The 17,903-nt window shown below is 41.1% G+C and overlaps 1 protein-coding gene across 1 annotated transcript in view; it reads right to left on the reverse strand.

Annotated features, from left to right (window-relative positions):
* The window catches only part of LOC132117848 (IQ motif and SEC7 domain-containing protein 1-like), an 85,646-nt gene extending 69,210 nt beyond the window's left edge, over nt 1-16,436 (reverse strand). Inside the window, exons 1-3 of the mRNA XM_059527163.1 lie at nt 15,889-16,436; nt 12,265-12,294; nt 11,916-12,023 (exon numbers count right to left, since the gene is read on the reverse strand). Of these exons, the coding sequence (XP_059383146.1) occupies nt 11,916-12,023; nt 12,265-12,294; nt 15,889-16,121 (371 nt within the window). The 5' untranslated portion in view covers nt 16,122-16,436. The remainder of the gene's footprint in view (nt 1-11,915; nt 12,024-12,264; nt 12,295-15,888) is intronic.
* Between the last annotated feature and the right edge of the window lie 1,467 nt (nt 16,437-17,903).

Here is a 17,903-nt window from a genome sequence, read left to right on the forward strand (position 1 = left end):
CCGCGGGAGTTTCATTCGTTCATTCTGGTTAGTGTTTACATCCCTCCTCAAGCGCACGTGAGCTCAGCTTTACAGAAACTCGCTGAGCAGATCACAGAGACAGAACAACAACACCCAGACTCTGTTTTAATCATTCTTGGGGACTTTAATAAAGCCAATCTCTCCCGTGAACTGCCAAAATACAGACAGCATGTTACTTGTCCCACAAGAGACAGTAATATATTGGATCACTGTTACACAACAATAAAGGATGCATTTCACTCTGTTCCACGAGCAGCTTTGGGACGTTCTGATCACCTTCTGGTTCATCTTATACCGACCTACAGGCAGAAACTAAAATCAGCTAAACCTGTATTAAGGACTGTAAAAAGATGGACTAATGAAGCAGAGCAGGATTTACAATCTTGTTTTGACCTCACTGATTGGAGTGTTTTTGAAGCTGCTGCCACCGATCTGGACGAACTCACAGAGACCGTAACATCATATATCAGTTTCTGTGAGGATATGTGTATTCCTACCAAGACTCAACTAAATTACAACAATGACAAACCGTGGTTCACTGCAAAACTCAGACAGCTCCGTCAGGCCAAAGAAGATGCTTACGTGAAGGGGGACAATGTCTTGTATAAACAGGCTAAATACACACTGGAAAAGGAGATCAAAGTGGCAAAGAGGAATTATTCTGAAAAAATAAGGACTCAGTTCACTTCGAACGACTCCGCATCAGTGTGGAAAAGCCTAAAGAAGATCACCAATTACAAGACACCACCCCCCAGCACTGTGGAAAATCAACGACTGGCAGACGATCTGAACGAGTTTTATTGCAGGTTTGAAAGAACACCCATCACCTGCCCTGAACACCTCTCCACACAACCGTTCACACCAATAACAACTCCTGCAACCAACCCTGAATGCCTCTCCAAACAAACGTTCACACCATTCACAGCTCCTGCAACCAACCCTGAATGCCTCTCCACACAACCATTCACACCATTAACAGCTCCTGCAACCCATCCTGATCACCTCTCCAATCAACCGCTCTCACCATTCACAACTCCTGCAACCAACCCTGAATGCCTCTCCAAACAACTGTTCACACCACTCACAACTCCTGCAACCCACCCTGAACACCTCTCCAATCAAGCGCTCTCACCATTCACACCTCCTGCATCCCCCCTCTCCCCCACACCTGCAATACAGATCAGCGAGGATGCGGTGCGCCAGGTCTTCAGGAAGCAGAAAAGGAAAAAAGCACCAGGCCCAGATTGTGTTACACCAGCCTGTCTGAAATCCTGTGCTGACCAGCTGGCCCCCATCTTCACAAAGATCTTCAACAGATCGCTGGAGCTGTGCGAAGTCCCTTCATGCTTCAAACGCTCCACCATCATCCCCATCCCAAAGAAATCCAAAATTACAGGACTAAATGACTACAGGCCTGTGGCTCTAACGTCTGTAGTCATGAAGTCATTTGAAAAACTGGTGCTGGCCCACCTGAAGGACATCACTGGACCCTTGCTGGATCCTCTTCAGTTTGCCTACAGAGCAAACAGGTCTGTGGACGATGCAGTAAACATCGGACTGCATTATGTTCTGCAACACCTAGACAGACCGGGGACCTATGTGAGGATCCTGTTTGTGGACTTCAGCTCTGCCTTCAACACGATCATCCCAAACCTCCTCCTGCCCAAACTAACTCAGCTCTCCGTGCCCACCTCCGTCTGTCAGTGGATCAACAGCTTCCTGACAGACAGGCAGCAGCTAGTGAGGCTGGGAAAATACACATCCAGCACCCGTACAATCAGCACCGGAGCTCCCCAGGGCTGTGTTCTCTCCCCACTGCTCTTCTCCCTGTACACTAATGACTGCACATCTAAGGACCCCTCTGTCAAGCTCCTGAAGTTTGCAGATGACACCACACTCATCGGCCTCATTCAGGACGGTGACGAGTCTGCTTACAGACAGGAGGTTAAAGAGCTGGCTGTCTGGTGCAGTCTCAACAACCTGGAGCTTAACACGCTCAAAACAGTGGAGATGATCGTGGACTTCAGGAGAAACCCCCCTGCACTCCCCCCACTCACCATCATGAACAGCACTGTGACTGCAGTGGAGTCATTCAGGTTCCTGGGCACCACTATCTCTCAGGACCTGAAGTGGGACATTCACATTGACTCCATTGTGAAAAAGGCCCAGCAGAGGTTGTACTTCCTTCGCCAGCTGAGGAAGTTTAACCTGCCACAGGATCTGCTGAAACAGTTCTACTCCACCATCATCGAATCCATCCTCTGCACTTCAGTAACTGTCTGGTTCAGCTCAGCTTCCGAATCGGACCTCAGAAGACTACAGAGGGTAGTCCGGACTGCTGAGCGAATTATCGGTACAACCCTCCCATCTATTCAAGAACTGTACTTATCCAGAGTGAGCAAAAGGGCTGTTAAAATCACTCTGGACCCCTCACATCCAGCACACTCCCTCTTTGAACTGTTGCCATCTGGTCGACGCTACAGAGCACTGAGCACCAGAACGACCAGACACAGGAACAGTTTCTTCCCTCAGGCAATCCATCTTATGAACAGCTGATAATAACTGTGGGACACACTACACTATTTATATTTATATACACTACACTTTTTATCCAACACACATACTTAGCGTACACGTAAATCTTTTGCACATAATATACATGTACATACATGGAACACACTATACTACTTATATTTATATTTATATACACATACACTTATTTATCCAAACACACATACTTAGCGTACAGTTACAATTTTTCCACATAATATACATGTACATACATAAATGCTCTTTTTAATATACCTGCCATACATTGTCAATTTGTATATTGTCAATCCTTACCCACCTATTTGTATTTTTTTGTATTTTTTATTCCTTATTGTGTTTTTTGTTCTGTCGCTGTTATGTTGCACTGCGGAGCTCTGTCACGAAAACAAATTCCTCGTATGTGTGAACATACCTGGCAATAAAGCTCATTCTGATTCTGATTCTGATTCTGAGAGAGAGAGAGAGATTTCTTAATTTGCAGGACATGCTCAGCCTCCTCCATCTGCAGCCTTTAGTTCAGTCCACAGCCAGGGCAGCTGATTGGCTCTCTGGTCTCCATAGAAACAGGAGGAGAGAGATCCTGGAGGCAGCACCCATTACACACGTAATAATACATCAACATCACAGCCAGAGGTCAAGCAAGGAAGACAGACCAACAGACGCAGACAAACCGCAAAAGCCACATTCATTTAGTGGTGTGGGATCAGTGTGTTACCCCCTCAGCATCTGCAGATCTGCCTCATTTGCAGATTTACCATGCTAAATCTGTCTTTCTCTGGTGTTGGAGTGTCTGTGCATTATGGGATGAAATTAGATTCAAATTTACTTACAAATGCACACACAATTATCCATGAACTTGATAAATGTTGCAAATGAATCTCACTATCCACAACCAAATGCCTGTCGACTTGCATCTGTGAAATTCAGAATTATACGAACATGCAGCGATTTGTACAAATATAACCATGTTTCTGAATGCAGAGGTTTTCATTTGCATTAGTATATCGGTATTTGTGCATGCAACAAGGAAGATGTGCTTTTGTGCTTTAAGTTGTCACGATCATTAGCTGGAGTGCCCATAAACTCCAATAGAGGGCACTCCACTAAGGACTCAGCATTTTAGTTACCATCCCCTTTTCCAAACTCCATTTCCCTTCCTGCCTCATTCCTGGGACTGATTGCACACACACACACCTGCATCTAATTACACACACACACCTGCAGCTTATACACACACACACACATTTATAAGCAGCACAATCACTCTCAGTCTGGGTGAAGTCTTGTTTAGCCCTGTCTAGCATTTCCGAGCGTTTTCCCTGTGTTTGTTCTTCCCGTGTCTGATCTTGGATTGTTTATACCGACTCTGATTCTCTGCTGCCTGCCCCGACCTCTGCTTGTTACAGTTACTGATTCTGGATATCCCTGACATACCTGACGCCATTCCTGATTACTGCGTATCCAACCATTCTTATAATAAAGTTCTGCATTTGGATCCGAACGTCTCTGACTCTCCTTGTAACACAAGTGGCACGAGTGCATTCGTTGGCATCTTTTCCGAGTCAATCCTATTTGATTTATTTGGATTTTGAGACTTTCTTTGCACAGTTTTCAGCGTTTCACAACCCACTGTGGTGGTTTTTGTGACACTGACACAAACCAGCCTTTATTCCCCTCAAAGAAAAGCATATTTAATCCCTCTGAATCATTCACTATCCCTTATACAGTGCGCAGGGGACCAGTTACCAGACAGATAACGTTTAATGTCTGAATAATTGACAGATTTCAGGCACAGCTTCAGAGTCATTTTATCATGCAGATTGTGGGTCTGTATTGGTGATAGAGAGACTATAAATCCTGAATGCATATACAGTAGCTTGAGAGTTTTTTTTTTTTTTTTCAGCTGAGATTTAATTTAAAAAAAGGGCCGGTTGTGTCCCATGGAAAGCAAGCAGCAATATAAAAGCAGTGATGGTGCACGGCTGGGAATTCCACCTCTTAGACTATTTTTTGCTGTGTATCTGTGCTAAAAATGGGCCTGAGAGCGTGTCTTCACTGCTCTGCCATGCAAGTGTAACAAAGGGCTGTTTCTCTTCTATCCGACTAAAATGCAAGGCAGATTTAACTCTAATATACACAAGCTGAGGCAGAACAGCATTAAAATAGCATGTGAAGCTACAGTATTTGACCTCTTTGACTAATAAATGGAATGAAAGACTGAGTTTTTAAAAACAAAGGTCTCACACATAAATGATTCATAGGAATGATCTGAGGTCAGGTTGTCTAATGACTGACAAAAATACTAAAGGCTCCACAAGCATAAGCACATCATACACATATTTAAAATAAATAGGCACATTTCTTGATGATGAGGTTCAGTAGTATAATATAGCCACCAGATGGCATTACAATTAACTACAAGCTCAGAGACCATGCCAAATAACCTGATCAAAACTTTAGAATATTCAAACTATACAAGCTCAGGTTGTATAGACAGTAGAAAATCAAATTTTTTTGTAACCTTTGATAAAACAAGCCTTTGGAATATGTACAGATGGCTGTTCTCACAACAAAAACATGCATTTCCCTCTAGGACATCATGTGATCAGACACATTTAGGCTACACTGTTAATGTGACTGCAATTTACACTATGGCTAGTATTCACTGCACTGTGATTGTCATGTAATGTCAGACTGACCAGTGACTACCAAGAATAGCGGGTGACGGCGGGAGGGACAGCAGAAAGTTTGAAAAGATGGTATTGGGGCTAGCAGCACAACCTGTGGCTTCTGAGAGAAAGAACCCACTGTGTCACTGAGTGGTAAGAACCTGTTTACATTTACATTTAATCATTTAGCAGATGCTTTTATCCAAAGCGACTTACAAATGAGAACAATAGAAGCAATCAGACCAACAAGAGAACAACCCCATCAACTTTGGTCAGAAATCTTGGTGTAACCTTTGATGACCAGCTGACTTTCAAAGACCACATTGCAAAGACTGCTCGATCTTGCAGGTTTGCTTTGTACAGCATCTGAAAGATCAGGCCCTTTCTAACAGAGCATGCTTCACAACTTCAAGTCCAGGCCCTTGTCATTTCTAGGCTGGACTACTGCAATGCTCTTCTGGCTGGACTTCCATCAAGCACAATCAAACCTCTTTCAAATGATTCATAATGCAGCGGCACGACTGGTCTTCAACGAGCCCAAAAGAGCCCATGTTACACATTATCTCCTAGCACTGGCTATCAGTTGCGGCTCGCATCAAGTTCAAGACATTGATGCCTGCATATAGAACAGCCACAGGCTCAGCACCGCTCTACTTCCACTCACTATTACGAATCTATTTCCCCTCCTGAAGTTTGTGATGCGCTAGTGAGCGGCGCCTCGTGGTACCATCACAGAGAGACTCAAAATCACTTTCCAGAACATTCTCGTTCACCATTCCTGGTTGGTAGAATGATCTTCCCACCCCTATCCGGAATGCTGAATCCCTGACAATTTTCAAGTGACAGCTGAAAACGTATCTCTTTTGACGCTACTTGACTTCATCCTAAATAATAAAAATAAAAAAAGTCTTTCTCTTTATTTATGCAAAATGACTAAATGTAAATGTGAAAACGGAGTGAGAGAGAAAAGAAAGAGCGAAATTAAGAGAGGCCATGGAGGATCCTAAAGGGGATCTGGAGGAGGGGCAAGGTAGCCCACCAGTGGAGGTACACAGAAGGAGTGTGATTTCCAAAGGAGGAAGAATCAAAGAACACTGATCAACACTGACTTTATGAACTACTTTACTTCTAAAATCGATACTATTAGAGATAAAATTGCAACCATTCAGCCGTCAGCTACAGTATCACATCAGACAGTGCACTATAGACCCCCTGAGGAACAGTTCCACTCATTCTCTACCATAGGAGAGGAAGAATTGTATAAACTTGTTAAATCATCTAAACCAACAACATGTATGTTAGACCCTATACCATCTAAGCTCCTAAAAGAGGTGCTTCCAGAAGTCATAGATCCTCTTCTGACTATTATTAATTCCTCATTGTCAATAGGATATGTCCCCAAAACCTTCAAATTGGCTGTTATTAAGCCTCTCATCAAAAAACCACAACTTGACCCCAAAGAACTAGTTAATTATAGACCAATCTCGAATCTCCCTTTTCTGTCCAAGATACTAGAAAAGGTGGTATCCACACAATCATATTCCTTCTTAGAGAAAAATGGCATATGTGAGGATTTCCAGTCAGGATTTAGACCGTATCATAGTACTGAGACTGCTCTCCTTAGAGTTACAAATGATCTGCTCTCATCATCTGATCGTGGGTGTATCTCTCTATTAGTTTTATTGGATCTTAGTGTTGCGTTTGACACAATTGACCACAACATTCTTTTGCATAGACTTGAACACTTTGTTGGCATCAGTGGAAGTGCATTAGCATGGTTTAAATCGTACTTTTATGACCGCCATCAGTTCATAGCAGTGAATGAAGATGTATCCTATTGATCACAAGTGCAGTATGGAGTACCTCAAGGCTCAGTACTAGGGCCGCTACTCTTCACGATTTATATTTGTAAACCTGAATTTTTCCATCTCAAAAATATATCTAAATTACGGCCTATGCTCTCGATGTCAAATGCAGAAATGTTAATCCATGCATTTATGACCTCAAGGTTAGATTATTGTAATGCTTTATTGGGTGGTTGTTCTGCACGCTTAGTAAACAAACTACAGCTAGTCCAAAATGCAGCAGCAAGAGTTCTTACTAGAACCAGGAAGTATGACCATATTAGCCCGGTCCTGTCAACACTGCACTGGCTCCCTATCAAGCATCGCATAGATTTTAAAATATTGCTTATTACTTATAAAGCCCTGAATGGTTTAGCACCTCAGTATTTGAATGAGCTCCTTTTACATTATAATCCTCTACGTCAGCTACGTTCTCAAAACTCAGGCAATTTGATAATACCTAGAATATCAAAATCAACTGCAGGCGGCAGATCCTTTTCCTATTTGGCGCCCAAACTCTGGAATAACCTACCTAACATTGTTCGGGAGGCAGACACACTCTTGCAGTTTAAATCTAGATTAAAGACCCATCTCTTTAACCTGGCATACACATAACATACTAATATGCTTTTATTATCCAAATCCGTTAAAGGATTTTTAGGCTGCATTAATTAGGTAAACCGGAACCGGAAACACTTCCCATAACACCCTATGTACTTGCTACATCATTAGAAGAATGGCATCCAGATCAGAGGGTCACTGCAGTCACCCGGATCCAGTACGTATCCAGACCGTATACATCCCTGAAAGACAGTGGAGACCAGGACAACTAGAGCCCCAGATACAGATCCCCTGTAAAGACCTTGTCTCAGAGGAGCACCAGGACAAGACCACAGGAAACAGATGATTCTTCTGCACAATCTGACTTTGCTGCAGCCTGGAATTGAACTACTGGTGTCGTCTGGTCAGAGGAGAACTGGCCCCCCAACTGAGCCTGGTTTCTCCCAAGGTTTTTTTCTCCATTTTGTCACCGATGGAGTTTCGGTTCCTTGCCGCTGTCGCCTCTGGCTTGCTTAGTTGGGGACACTTCATCTACAGCGATATCGTTGACTTGATTGCAAATAAATGCACAGACACTATTTAACTGAACAGAGATGACATAACTGAATCCAATGATGAACTGCCTTTAACTATCATTTTTGCATTATTGACACTGTTTTCCTAATGAATGTTGTTCAGTTGCTTTGACGCAATGTATTTTGTTTAAAGCGCTATATAAATAAAGGTGACATTGACATTGACATTGACATCAGTTCAGAATCATCTCTCTGCTCAGTGTTGAAGGAAAGATATTCTTCAGCATTGCTGCAAGGCACCTGAGGAACTCATATGTTGATACTTTTGTCCAGAAAGGAGGAATCCCAAAGGTGCCAGGGTGTACAGAGCACACAGGTGTGGTCACTCAGCTGATTAGGGAGGCCTGGGAGAACAAGGGGGACTTGGTGGTACTGTGGCTTGACTTTACAAACACTAACGGATCCAAACCCCACAAGCTGGTCAAGGTGGCTCTGGCTTGGTACAACATACCAGCCAAGTTCACAGATCTCATCTTGGACTATTACGGTGGTTTCAGCCTAAGATTCTCTTCCGGGGTTCATTACTGCTAAGTGCCTTGAGCTCAGAAATGGGATAATCACCATTTCAGTGATCCTTTTCTCACTTGCCATGAACATGCTGGTGAAGTGGTAAAGCTCGGTTGTAGAGGACCCCCTCAAAGACTGGCATACGACAACCACAAATTAAAGATATTATGGATGACCTGACTGTGACAACTGCACCGGGCTGGGATGATCTAGGCTCACATGAGATTTAAGCCAGCAAAGTCCAGATTCCTGATGCTGAAGAAAGGAAAGGTCACAGGCAATTTTCATTTTATACTTGGTAATACCCAGATACCATCTATCACAGAAAGAGCCTGGGAAAGATGTCTGACTTCGGTCTGAGAGACACAGCATCCATCTGAACCACCAACCAAGAGCTAGAAGTCTAGCTTGGTGCAGTGAACAGTGTTACACCCCTACACTTTACGAGAAGTGCCATGGCATTTTTACTGACCACAGAGAGTCAGGACCTCGCTTACACATCTCATTCAAAAGACGGTGCTTGTTGACAGTATAGTGTCCCCATCACTACACTTGGGCATTAGGACCCACACAGACCACAGGGTGAGCACCCCTTCTGGCCTCACTAATACCTCTTCCAGCAGCAACCTAGTTTTCCCAGGAGGACTCTCATCCAGGTACTGACCAGACTCAATCCTGCTTAGTTTCAGTGGGTAACCAGTCTTAGGTTTGCAGCCTCTCTGCAGCATCTACAGCATGCTGGGCATCAGAGGCCAGTAGACGAAGGGACATTAAGTCAGTCACAGAAGCAGTGGGGGATGCTTCAATGTGGCTCAGATATCAAAAGAGGAGAGATATGGGTGGGGAAGAGCTACCTAGACACAAATCGGGACTTGATCAACCCCGGTTGGGTCACCTAGAAATAAAACTAATAATAAAAATAATGTAACTTATTAAATCAAAATTTTTTATTAATTTAAACAATAACCCTTTGTTAAACAGAACCAAAAATGTGAATTAATTCTACATTTTAATTTAATTGCATTTGAAAATATTTATTATAATATATGATGCTGCACATTATTATGTGTATTTGGTGTAATGCAAGTTTATGCAGTTTAGGGTTCAAAAAACACATTATTTTCCATAAAATACACATTATTGTTTCTCCTCTATGCCCCGCCTTCTGAAACGTGTTGATTTTTACAAGGCTCTTCGGTCTGAAAAGCAAGGTGTATGCTGATTGGCCAGCTATCCAGTGCGTTGTGATTGGCTGAATGCCTCAAACATGTGACGGAAATGTTCCCCCCCCCCCCCCCCCCCACAATAGCGTTGAGATCTGGCGGGGGCTGATATTTAGAAAGTCAGCTATTCATATTACGGTCCTAGAAAGACAACAGAATTTTACTCACACTTGCTGTCCTGCGGCAAAACGAGGGTAGTGGTGTATTAAATAAATTCTAAGTGATCAAGCCAGTAAATGGTGAAATATGTCCCTAAATAAATTGGTCCTGCCAGAATAATTGCATGAAACTTATGTCTGTATAACCTCAGTGAGGTTTAAACATGCACGGTAAGGCAGATAATATCTTTGGACATTTCAGTGTGGATGACGACTCTGGAAAAAATGCCTTGGCTTCGTGGTAAAAAATGGCATCGTCATCTGACAGAACTACGTCATAACCTCATTTAACAAATTTCAAGCCACCTTTCCATGGCACACGACATTTGGACACGATTGTCACATTTCTCCCTCTAGCGGCAGTCATGCAGAACTTTCAAACTGGTCGTGCAGCAACTGTTACCTTGTTTACCATGGTAAAATTAATAATTTTAATCAATATAATGTAATGTATGAATGCATCGTAACAAATCAGATGACCCCCAAAATAAAAACAGTAGGTTTTATGGGGCTAATCACGTAAATAATGGTTTAATAATTATTTCTCCCATAATTATTATAAACCACCATTTTACATAAATTGTGTTTGAAGAATAATGTTAAAGTTAACGAAATATTGGCAATTCTGACCTCGCACCGATAGATTTGATTAGAATACGTCACATCCGGTCGGGCGTTCGCATACGGTCTAGTCGCAGAAGTTCAAATATTGAACGCATCTGAGGCTCAAATCGGATCTGAAATTTCCACATACGTATGTGATCGGAACTCCACGCAGCTCCCGCACTACTTTCTAGCCGCGAACCTGTATTTAGCGTTTTCACCTGAAAATGTATTGATTTACGACGCACGGTTTGCGCCGCTAGAGGAGGCAGCCTCAAACTGCGCCTCTGCTGGAAAAGCCACGGTGAAAGGCTGAGCCGCGGCGGGTAAGAACTGAGGTGCGATTCCAGCGCTCGAGGAGAGCCTTGTCTTGATCGGATCAATCGTGGTGTCAAGCGAGGCGAGCTCGGGCTTTGCACGGTCTATTGGCCACGGCGTGTGGCTTGGCGAGAAGAGCAGCTGTCGCGATGAAATTTGATGGTGCTCAACGCCCGTGTTTAATGATCATGGGTATCAGCAAAAGTAGCAGATCTGAAAAAATCCCCGGTATGGATCTCCTCGGTGGAAGGAAATTTGGGTCTGTGATAAGATGACAGACAGAGCGAACCGGGATGCTGATAAACCGTCAATGGAGACAGGTAGGCTAATTCAGCTGTATTTATACCCTAAGGTTGATTATCTTAAGTGGCTCCACCTGTGCTAATTAGGCTAAGTATCTGACGTGCTCCTCCCGAACCCCGTTATGAAACTACATTAGAGTTTTTTGTATAAAAAACAGTGTTTGGGAAACCCATCTCAACCCCATTCCCACTCTCTGCTGATTATGCTACAAATGCTTCTGATGGTGCCTCACCTCTTTTTTTAACCTGAAACCTTCCTTTCAGCTCAACTGTGTTAATTAGCAATCTGGTGTGATCTCACAAGACACACGATGGCTGAAATCATACTAGAATTCAATATACTGAAGATGTTAGCTCTGTATGTTGTATGACCTATAATATACTATCAAGTGTAAAAATAAATTATTGTAAATATGGTCACTTACTGTCATTGACAAGTGACTAATGTTGAGTCAAATTCATCAAATTGAACAAATGAAATAATTACAAATAAGCCAAAAAGTGCATTTCACAAAAAATAATACAATTCTAGTATAGTATACACCCTACAATATGATATAAACAAAGATGAGAGTTTACTGTACCCGAAGGATACAGACTTCCACTGTCGGCATGGCACAGGTCTCCTCCACACGGCCGATCGGATGCTGCTGGAACGGTCTGTCGTTTCCACAGGAAGAGAGGCATGTCTTCTGTAGACAGAAACACAACACAGACTTCTGACACTTCACAAGAGTCTGCAGCAGAAGCACATATGAGTGGATGCAGAGTGGAACACCCGGATGAACACTCAAACACCTGGCAGGGTGTTAGCAGCCACTCAGACAGAGCACCAACACTCACAGAGTAATGGGGGTTATAATCCACAAGTCTCAAATCTTTTCAAATTCAGAAAATATTCATCAGTACAACAGAAGTAAACATACTACATACCTAACGATTCTTGTTCTGCCATATTCTGACCTGAAACACACAAATATAATTTTTATATTTTTAGGAAAACATATCTAAACAGAGTAGAACAAATCAAAATCACATTTAGAGTTACAATGAAATGGAAAACATTCAGTAAACAGTAAAAAATTGTAAAAACATACAGTATGCTTTTTAACAAGTGCCACTATAGAATTATTAAGAATTTCAGCAAATATTTCAGAAATTACAGTTTTTTCAACTGCTTACACACATTTTCAAAACTTTACACACAAATCCAAGAATTGCACACACAAAATGCAAAATGCCTCACATCTCTTGCAAAATGAAGCACTGCATTCAAAATATCACAAACACATCTCAAAAGCCAACATTTGCAAACACCTTTGCCATAATATTAATTAGTGTATGGTTCTGAAGATTGGTGTGTGCTTCTGCTGTTTGAGTTTCAGCTTTCAGAAACTGTGACAAGTAAAGATTTTGTGTCTAAGCAGTTGAAAAAAACTGTAATAAAGTGCTTTCCTGCTGCAACCGTGACATCAAAACCCAGAAGACTAATGTGCTGCTCATTCCCCTTGACTTTTTATAGTGTTTTTAATTATTTTTTTATTCATGAGTAAAATAAGATCTGCAGTAAACATAACTTGACAATACTTGGACATTTTGCCCTACAACATAATTCAAACACACACATTTTAAGGCAGTTATTTATTGTTTTAAGTAACTGCATAAGTGTAATAATCAAAACTCCATAATCATCGGGAAGAAGGAGGCGGGAACCGGCGGACAATCAACGGAACTTTAATAATCAACATAAACACAAAACAGCGCATCAGCCCCTCGCGGACGACTGATGCGCACAAATAAAAACCAAAACATAAAATAAAGCCCAGGCCTGGTCCTCCATCGTCCTTCACTGTCGTCGCTCCTGTTTTATATCCTTCCATCTCCTTCGTGGGACTCGAGACCGATGGGTCGAACAGGTGTCGTTCATCTCCAATCACTCCACCGGCCTCGCTCGTTCCCCCGCCCCACTCGTCACAATAAGGTTTGTGTTGTGTGCTCAGTTTACGTTGTACAACAGTACAGCGTATCATCAACACTTTTGTCAAGTTATGTTTACCAAAGAACTTATTTTGCTCATAACTTATATTACTCATATATTAGTAGTGTTCTAATGTCAAATATCAGCTCCATGGAGGGTAAAATTATGAATTGTATAGCTATATTGGATTTAATCTTTAAAAGTCTGACTGAATGCAAACGTCATGCTGGATGACAAATGCCTGCAGATCTAATGGATCTCTGGACTGTAACATTAGAACAGAAGCCATTAGAGGTGATTCTCCTCTTAGCTGCCCACTGCACTGTCTGAAGAAACGTCAGGCCACTCCATAAGAAAAGAAGCTATAAACACATCGACTACTGCTCTGATTTACTGCTGGCTTCCAGTGTTATACATAACCCCTTAAATGTCCATTTGTTCCTCACATAAAACCATGGCTTCAGAAGAGTGCATATTTTATGGGTCATATACTTTTGTGAAAATATGTGCAAACAACTGTACTGAATGGGCTCTTCTTAAAGTATATTTTTAAGAGAAGCACATTTGTGAAAATGTCTCAGAGTCACTGCCACAGCAGGTTTTTTTTTTTAAATTTTTTATGTTAAACACTGATGGACTTTCTACATATCCCACCACAATGTTAGACCTAACCGTCACAAATAGATTTAGCTGAAGTCGGGTGTTTCAAAGGTTGGTGATTTGCTTATGAATGTATCTCTAAAGGGAACCAACTGTCTTCAGAAAAGTTTCAATAGCATTTTCAATTTATCCTATACATTTAAAGCCTGATAAAGTAAAAATAAATGAGCACAAAATGTGCATATGCACACATAGGCACATATTGCTATTTATATAAGGATTTACGGTATATTAAGGTTTATTATTAAGGGTGACTACTGTAATTTCATGTCAGTACTAAAATACATTTATGTCACTAGGTCAAAAAGTTGATATTACTAAAACTAACCCTCTTCTATGTGTGTTGGTAAGTCATAATCATACAATATACCTAGTATGTTTAATTTTTTAACATACTTGCAAACATCACTTATTAAAAATATTTTTTTCCAACCCAGCAGTCAGGTCCTCTGTACACTTCAAATCATCCTGTTATCAGCTCAAAAATGGGTTCTTGGTTAATTAGCCTGCAAACTTGATATTTTTCAGTTTAATGATTCAGTGAGTGTTTTGACTCATGAACTGTTTGGGCCAGAATAGTTTTGTGAACTAGTTTAACTAATTAATTAAAAAGATCAGACCAAAAAGAATGACACAATTTTTTAAACTGAGTTATGCTCGACAATACATCAGTGCATTAAGTAAACAAGGAGAACAGGTCCGATTACAGAGCCTTGTGGGACACCAATACTCAGACTCATGTTAGAGTCAACAGACTCATACTGTATGTTGGTGTCTATTCTGAAAATATGTTACTGAATCCCATTCTCAGTCTCTTATTTGTTCCTGTCTTCAAGGAGTCATGAAGCAATGAGAAGATGCCACATGCTTTGCCCAACTACTCAAACAACAGGTCTGAGTGCAGCTAGACAGCAGTCATTCAGTGATTCTGCCAATTTTGTTGACATCAACATAGCAGTTTTATGAAAGTATGAAATAACTACAGACTGGGCAAGAGAAAGAAAATCAACCAGAAAAACCGGTAGACTAATATAAATGATTTTGTGATGTGGAGTATGAAAATCTACTTACACTCTTAAAAAAAAATCTATCAAAATAAAACACAGTATACTGTATAATTTCAATGATTTTCTCTGCATTTATTTTTACAGGTGTTTTGCCAGTATTTTGAATTTTACACTTCATTGCATTGTGTTAACAGAAATGTCTTTAAAATTAATGGATATATCATGTGAAATGATTTGCCAGTACTTTTTCTGTTATTTTACAGATTTATTTTTTACTATCTCACCTGCAGCGCTGAAGTTGCAGCAGAGGTGTGAAATACAGGGGTAGCAGAGGGTTTCCTAGACCTCATGAACATCTAAACCGTGGGAGTCCCTCGTAACAAACTTTAGAAATGTTATCACTTGCTGCTCATTTTTTTCTTGAACTTGATTGCTGATTTCAGCAGATTTAACCAACATCTGCAATATTGCTGCCTTGGAGCCTATTGGATCTCTTCAGTCAGGATTCATCACACACATCCATTCAGAATGCCAGTTTCAATACAGAAAATAGTTTAGTTAGTTTAGCTAGACAGGGTCTAACTCTTAAACCAGCCTATGCTGATTGGTCAGATCTAAGCCTTTTTTATATGGTTTTTGGGCACATTGTGGTCAGGCTGGGGACTATATCTGAAAGCATTAACTGCCGCAGCTGTTAGAAAAAAAAGCACAATCTACTTTAATAGTATTCTGGGCGTACCAGACACTGCAATTATGTATTTTTTAAATCAAGCTAACCAAACACGCTCCAAAATTGGCAAACTCTAAAAACGATACAATGTATAGCTATAGCCTCCTGTCACTGTGTATTCGCATTCGCCTTCATACTATCTGATTAAGACGCATGTTTTGAAGGCAGTGCTTGAGTCTTACTGCTGCAGCGGGCTGCTGTTCTCCTGGATGGAGCGCAGTCTGCAGCTGAGCAGATGCCGCTGGTGCTCGTGTCTCAGGCGGCTGTTCTCTGCGCGCAGCTCGGACACATGCTGCTCCAGCTCAAAGATGCGCCTCTTCTGCCGCTCCAGCAGCGTCTGCTGGGTCTCTATGATCTTATTCAGCTCCTTCAGAAAGCCCGCTGCCTTCGTCGGGTTCTCGGTCCGGCTGTCCATCGTCTTTTCATTCAGCCTCACCAGTCCGAGTCAAATATAGCCTCTTTTCTCCAGCTAAAGACGCGCTGTGATTTATGCGAGGTGCGCACGTCCCGGGCTCAGCCATGCTTCTGTCAAACGCTGACTCTGCGTCTCCTGCGGTGCTTTGTGTCACTAAAGCTTACATGTGGCTATAGTTTAAAAATCACAGTTCACTGTTCTGGAAGGAGTTCGTGGTGCAGTAGAGAATATTTAATCCACTTGCCATACACTAGAATGCATTTATAAATTGTTGCGCAGTAAGCACCCTGAATAAACATGCGATGCAATGCGACGCGACGCACCAACGCAGCTGTCTATAGTGCGAACGCGCGATGTCGGTCGAATAAACCCGCCGCGCGCATAAACAAAGGCTCTGATTGGTCGACTGATTGTCTGCGTCACGATTCCACCGCAGTCCTGACGGACGCGTCAAGCTCCGTCTCAGCGTCCTGTTTCGCGTCGCGTCGCGTCCAGCAGTGTAGCGGTTTGTGACCTGTATTTTTAATCATTGCTTTATAGAGACAGTTCAGTGCCTTCGTATCCCAATACTTTATACGCAATTATTTTGATTTATAGGCCTAATGCTAAAACATGTTTCAATGTCCAAAAACGTTTGGGGTCACTTTATATAGGCTAAGGCTTTGAGGATCTCCAGAAGCAGGAATAAAGGCAGGTCAAGCACTAAAGCAGTGAAGGTGCAAAGAGCTCTTGCCATGCTGTACTCATATTACCACTATTCTAGTAGTGCAGAATATAAATATATTGCTATAAATTGTTCTTTATTGTTTATAAAGTGGAAAATGACAGTAGCCTACACCAAATTTGACCTTAAAAGTCAAATTATTTGAATACACTTTTATTCATGATTTATTCATTTGCAGACAAGTTTTCATGAAAATGTGGATGAATAAGTTTCAGAATAGGACTACTTTGACTACTGACAGCAACTCTTTATACTGTCCTATCTCTGAACACAACCCTCAAAGAAAATCACCAAGATTATTAAGTTTCATCAGTGCAAAAAAAAAAAAAAAAAAAAAATTATATATATATATATATATATATATTATTATATATTTATATTAATATATATATATAATATATTTTTTTTTAATATTTAAGGAATAATTTACAATGGGCCATTGTTTGTAAATATTAATGCAAAACCCAAGGTGATTGTCCAGGGAGAGAGAATTCTATGGATGTTAAAAAAAGTAATTTCTGAAGAAAACAAACGAATACCTCATAATTTGTCATCTGCTTGGTCAGCTTGATCAATGTCTTGTGTTTTTGGCTCTTTTACTGTGGTATAATAGGAGGACTACAAGGATCTTTGAAATAAGTGAAAAAAAAAAACAAATAGGTGAAATGAGATTAAACTGTAATGCAGTCTGGACATGGAATGAAGTTCAGACATCTGATCTGTTTTCACCTTCAGTCCATCATCTTTAATCCTCACTATCAATTAGTCAAGTCTTTTTGTTTGTCATTTTGCATTATTGACACACTATTTTCTGATTTAATACTGTAAAGCTGCTTTGACACACGCTTTATAAATAAAGGTTTAAAAAATGATGACATAATCTTTGCACACATTGTTTATATATATATATATATATATATATATATATATATGTTCTAATATTATGCATTTTTATGTATCATGTGTAACAATACAATCACCACTCATCACTGCTCACAAAAACTGTTTAGTTAAAGGAGCCGTATGTAGGATTGTGGCCAAAACTGGTACTGCAATCA

This window comes from Carassius carassius, chromosome 37, assembly GCF_963082965.1.
Source record: "Carassius carassius chromosome 37, fCarCar2.1, whole genome shotgun sequence".
NCBI classification, from domain to species: domain Eukaryota; kingdom Metazoa; phylum Chordata; class Actinopteri; order Cypriniformes; family Cyprinidae; genus Carassius; species Carassius carassius.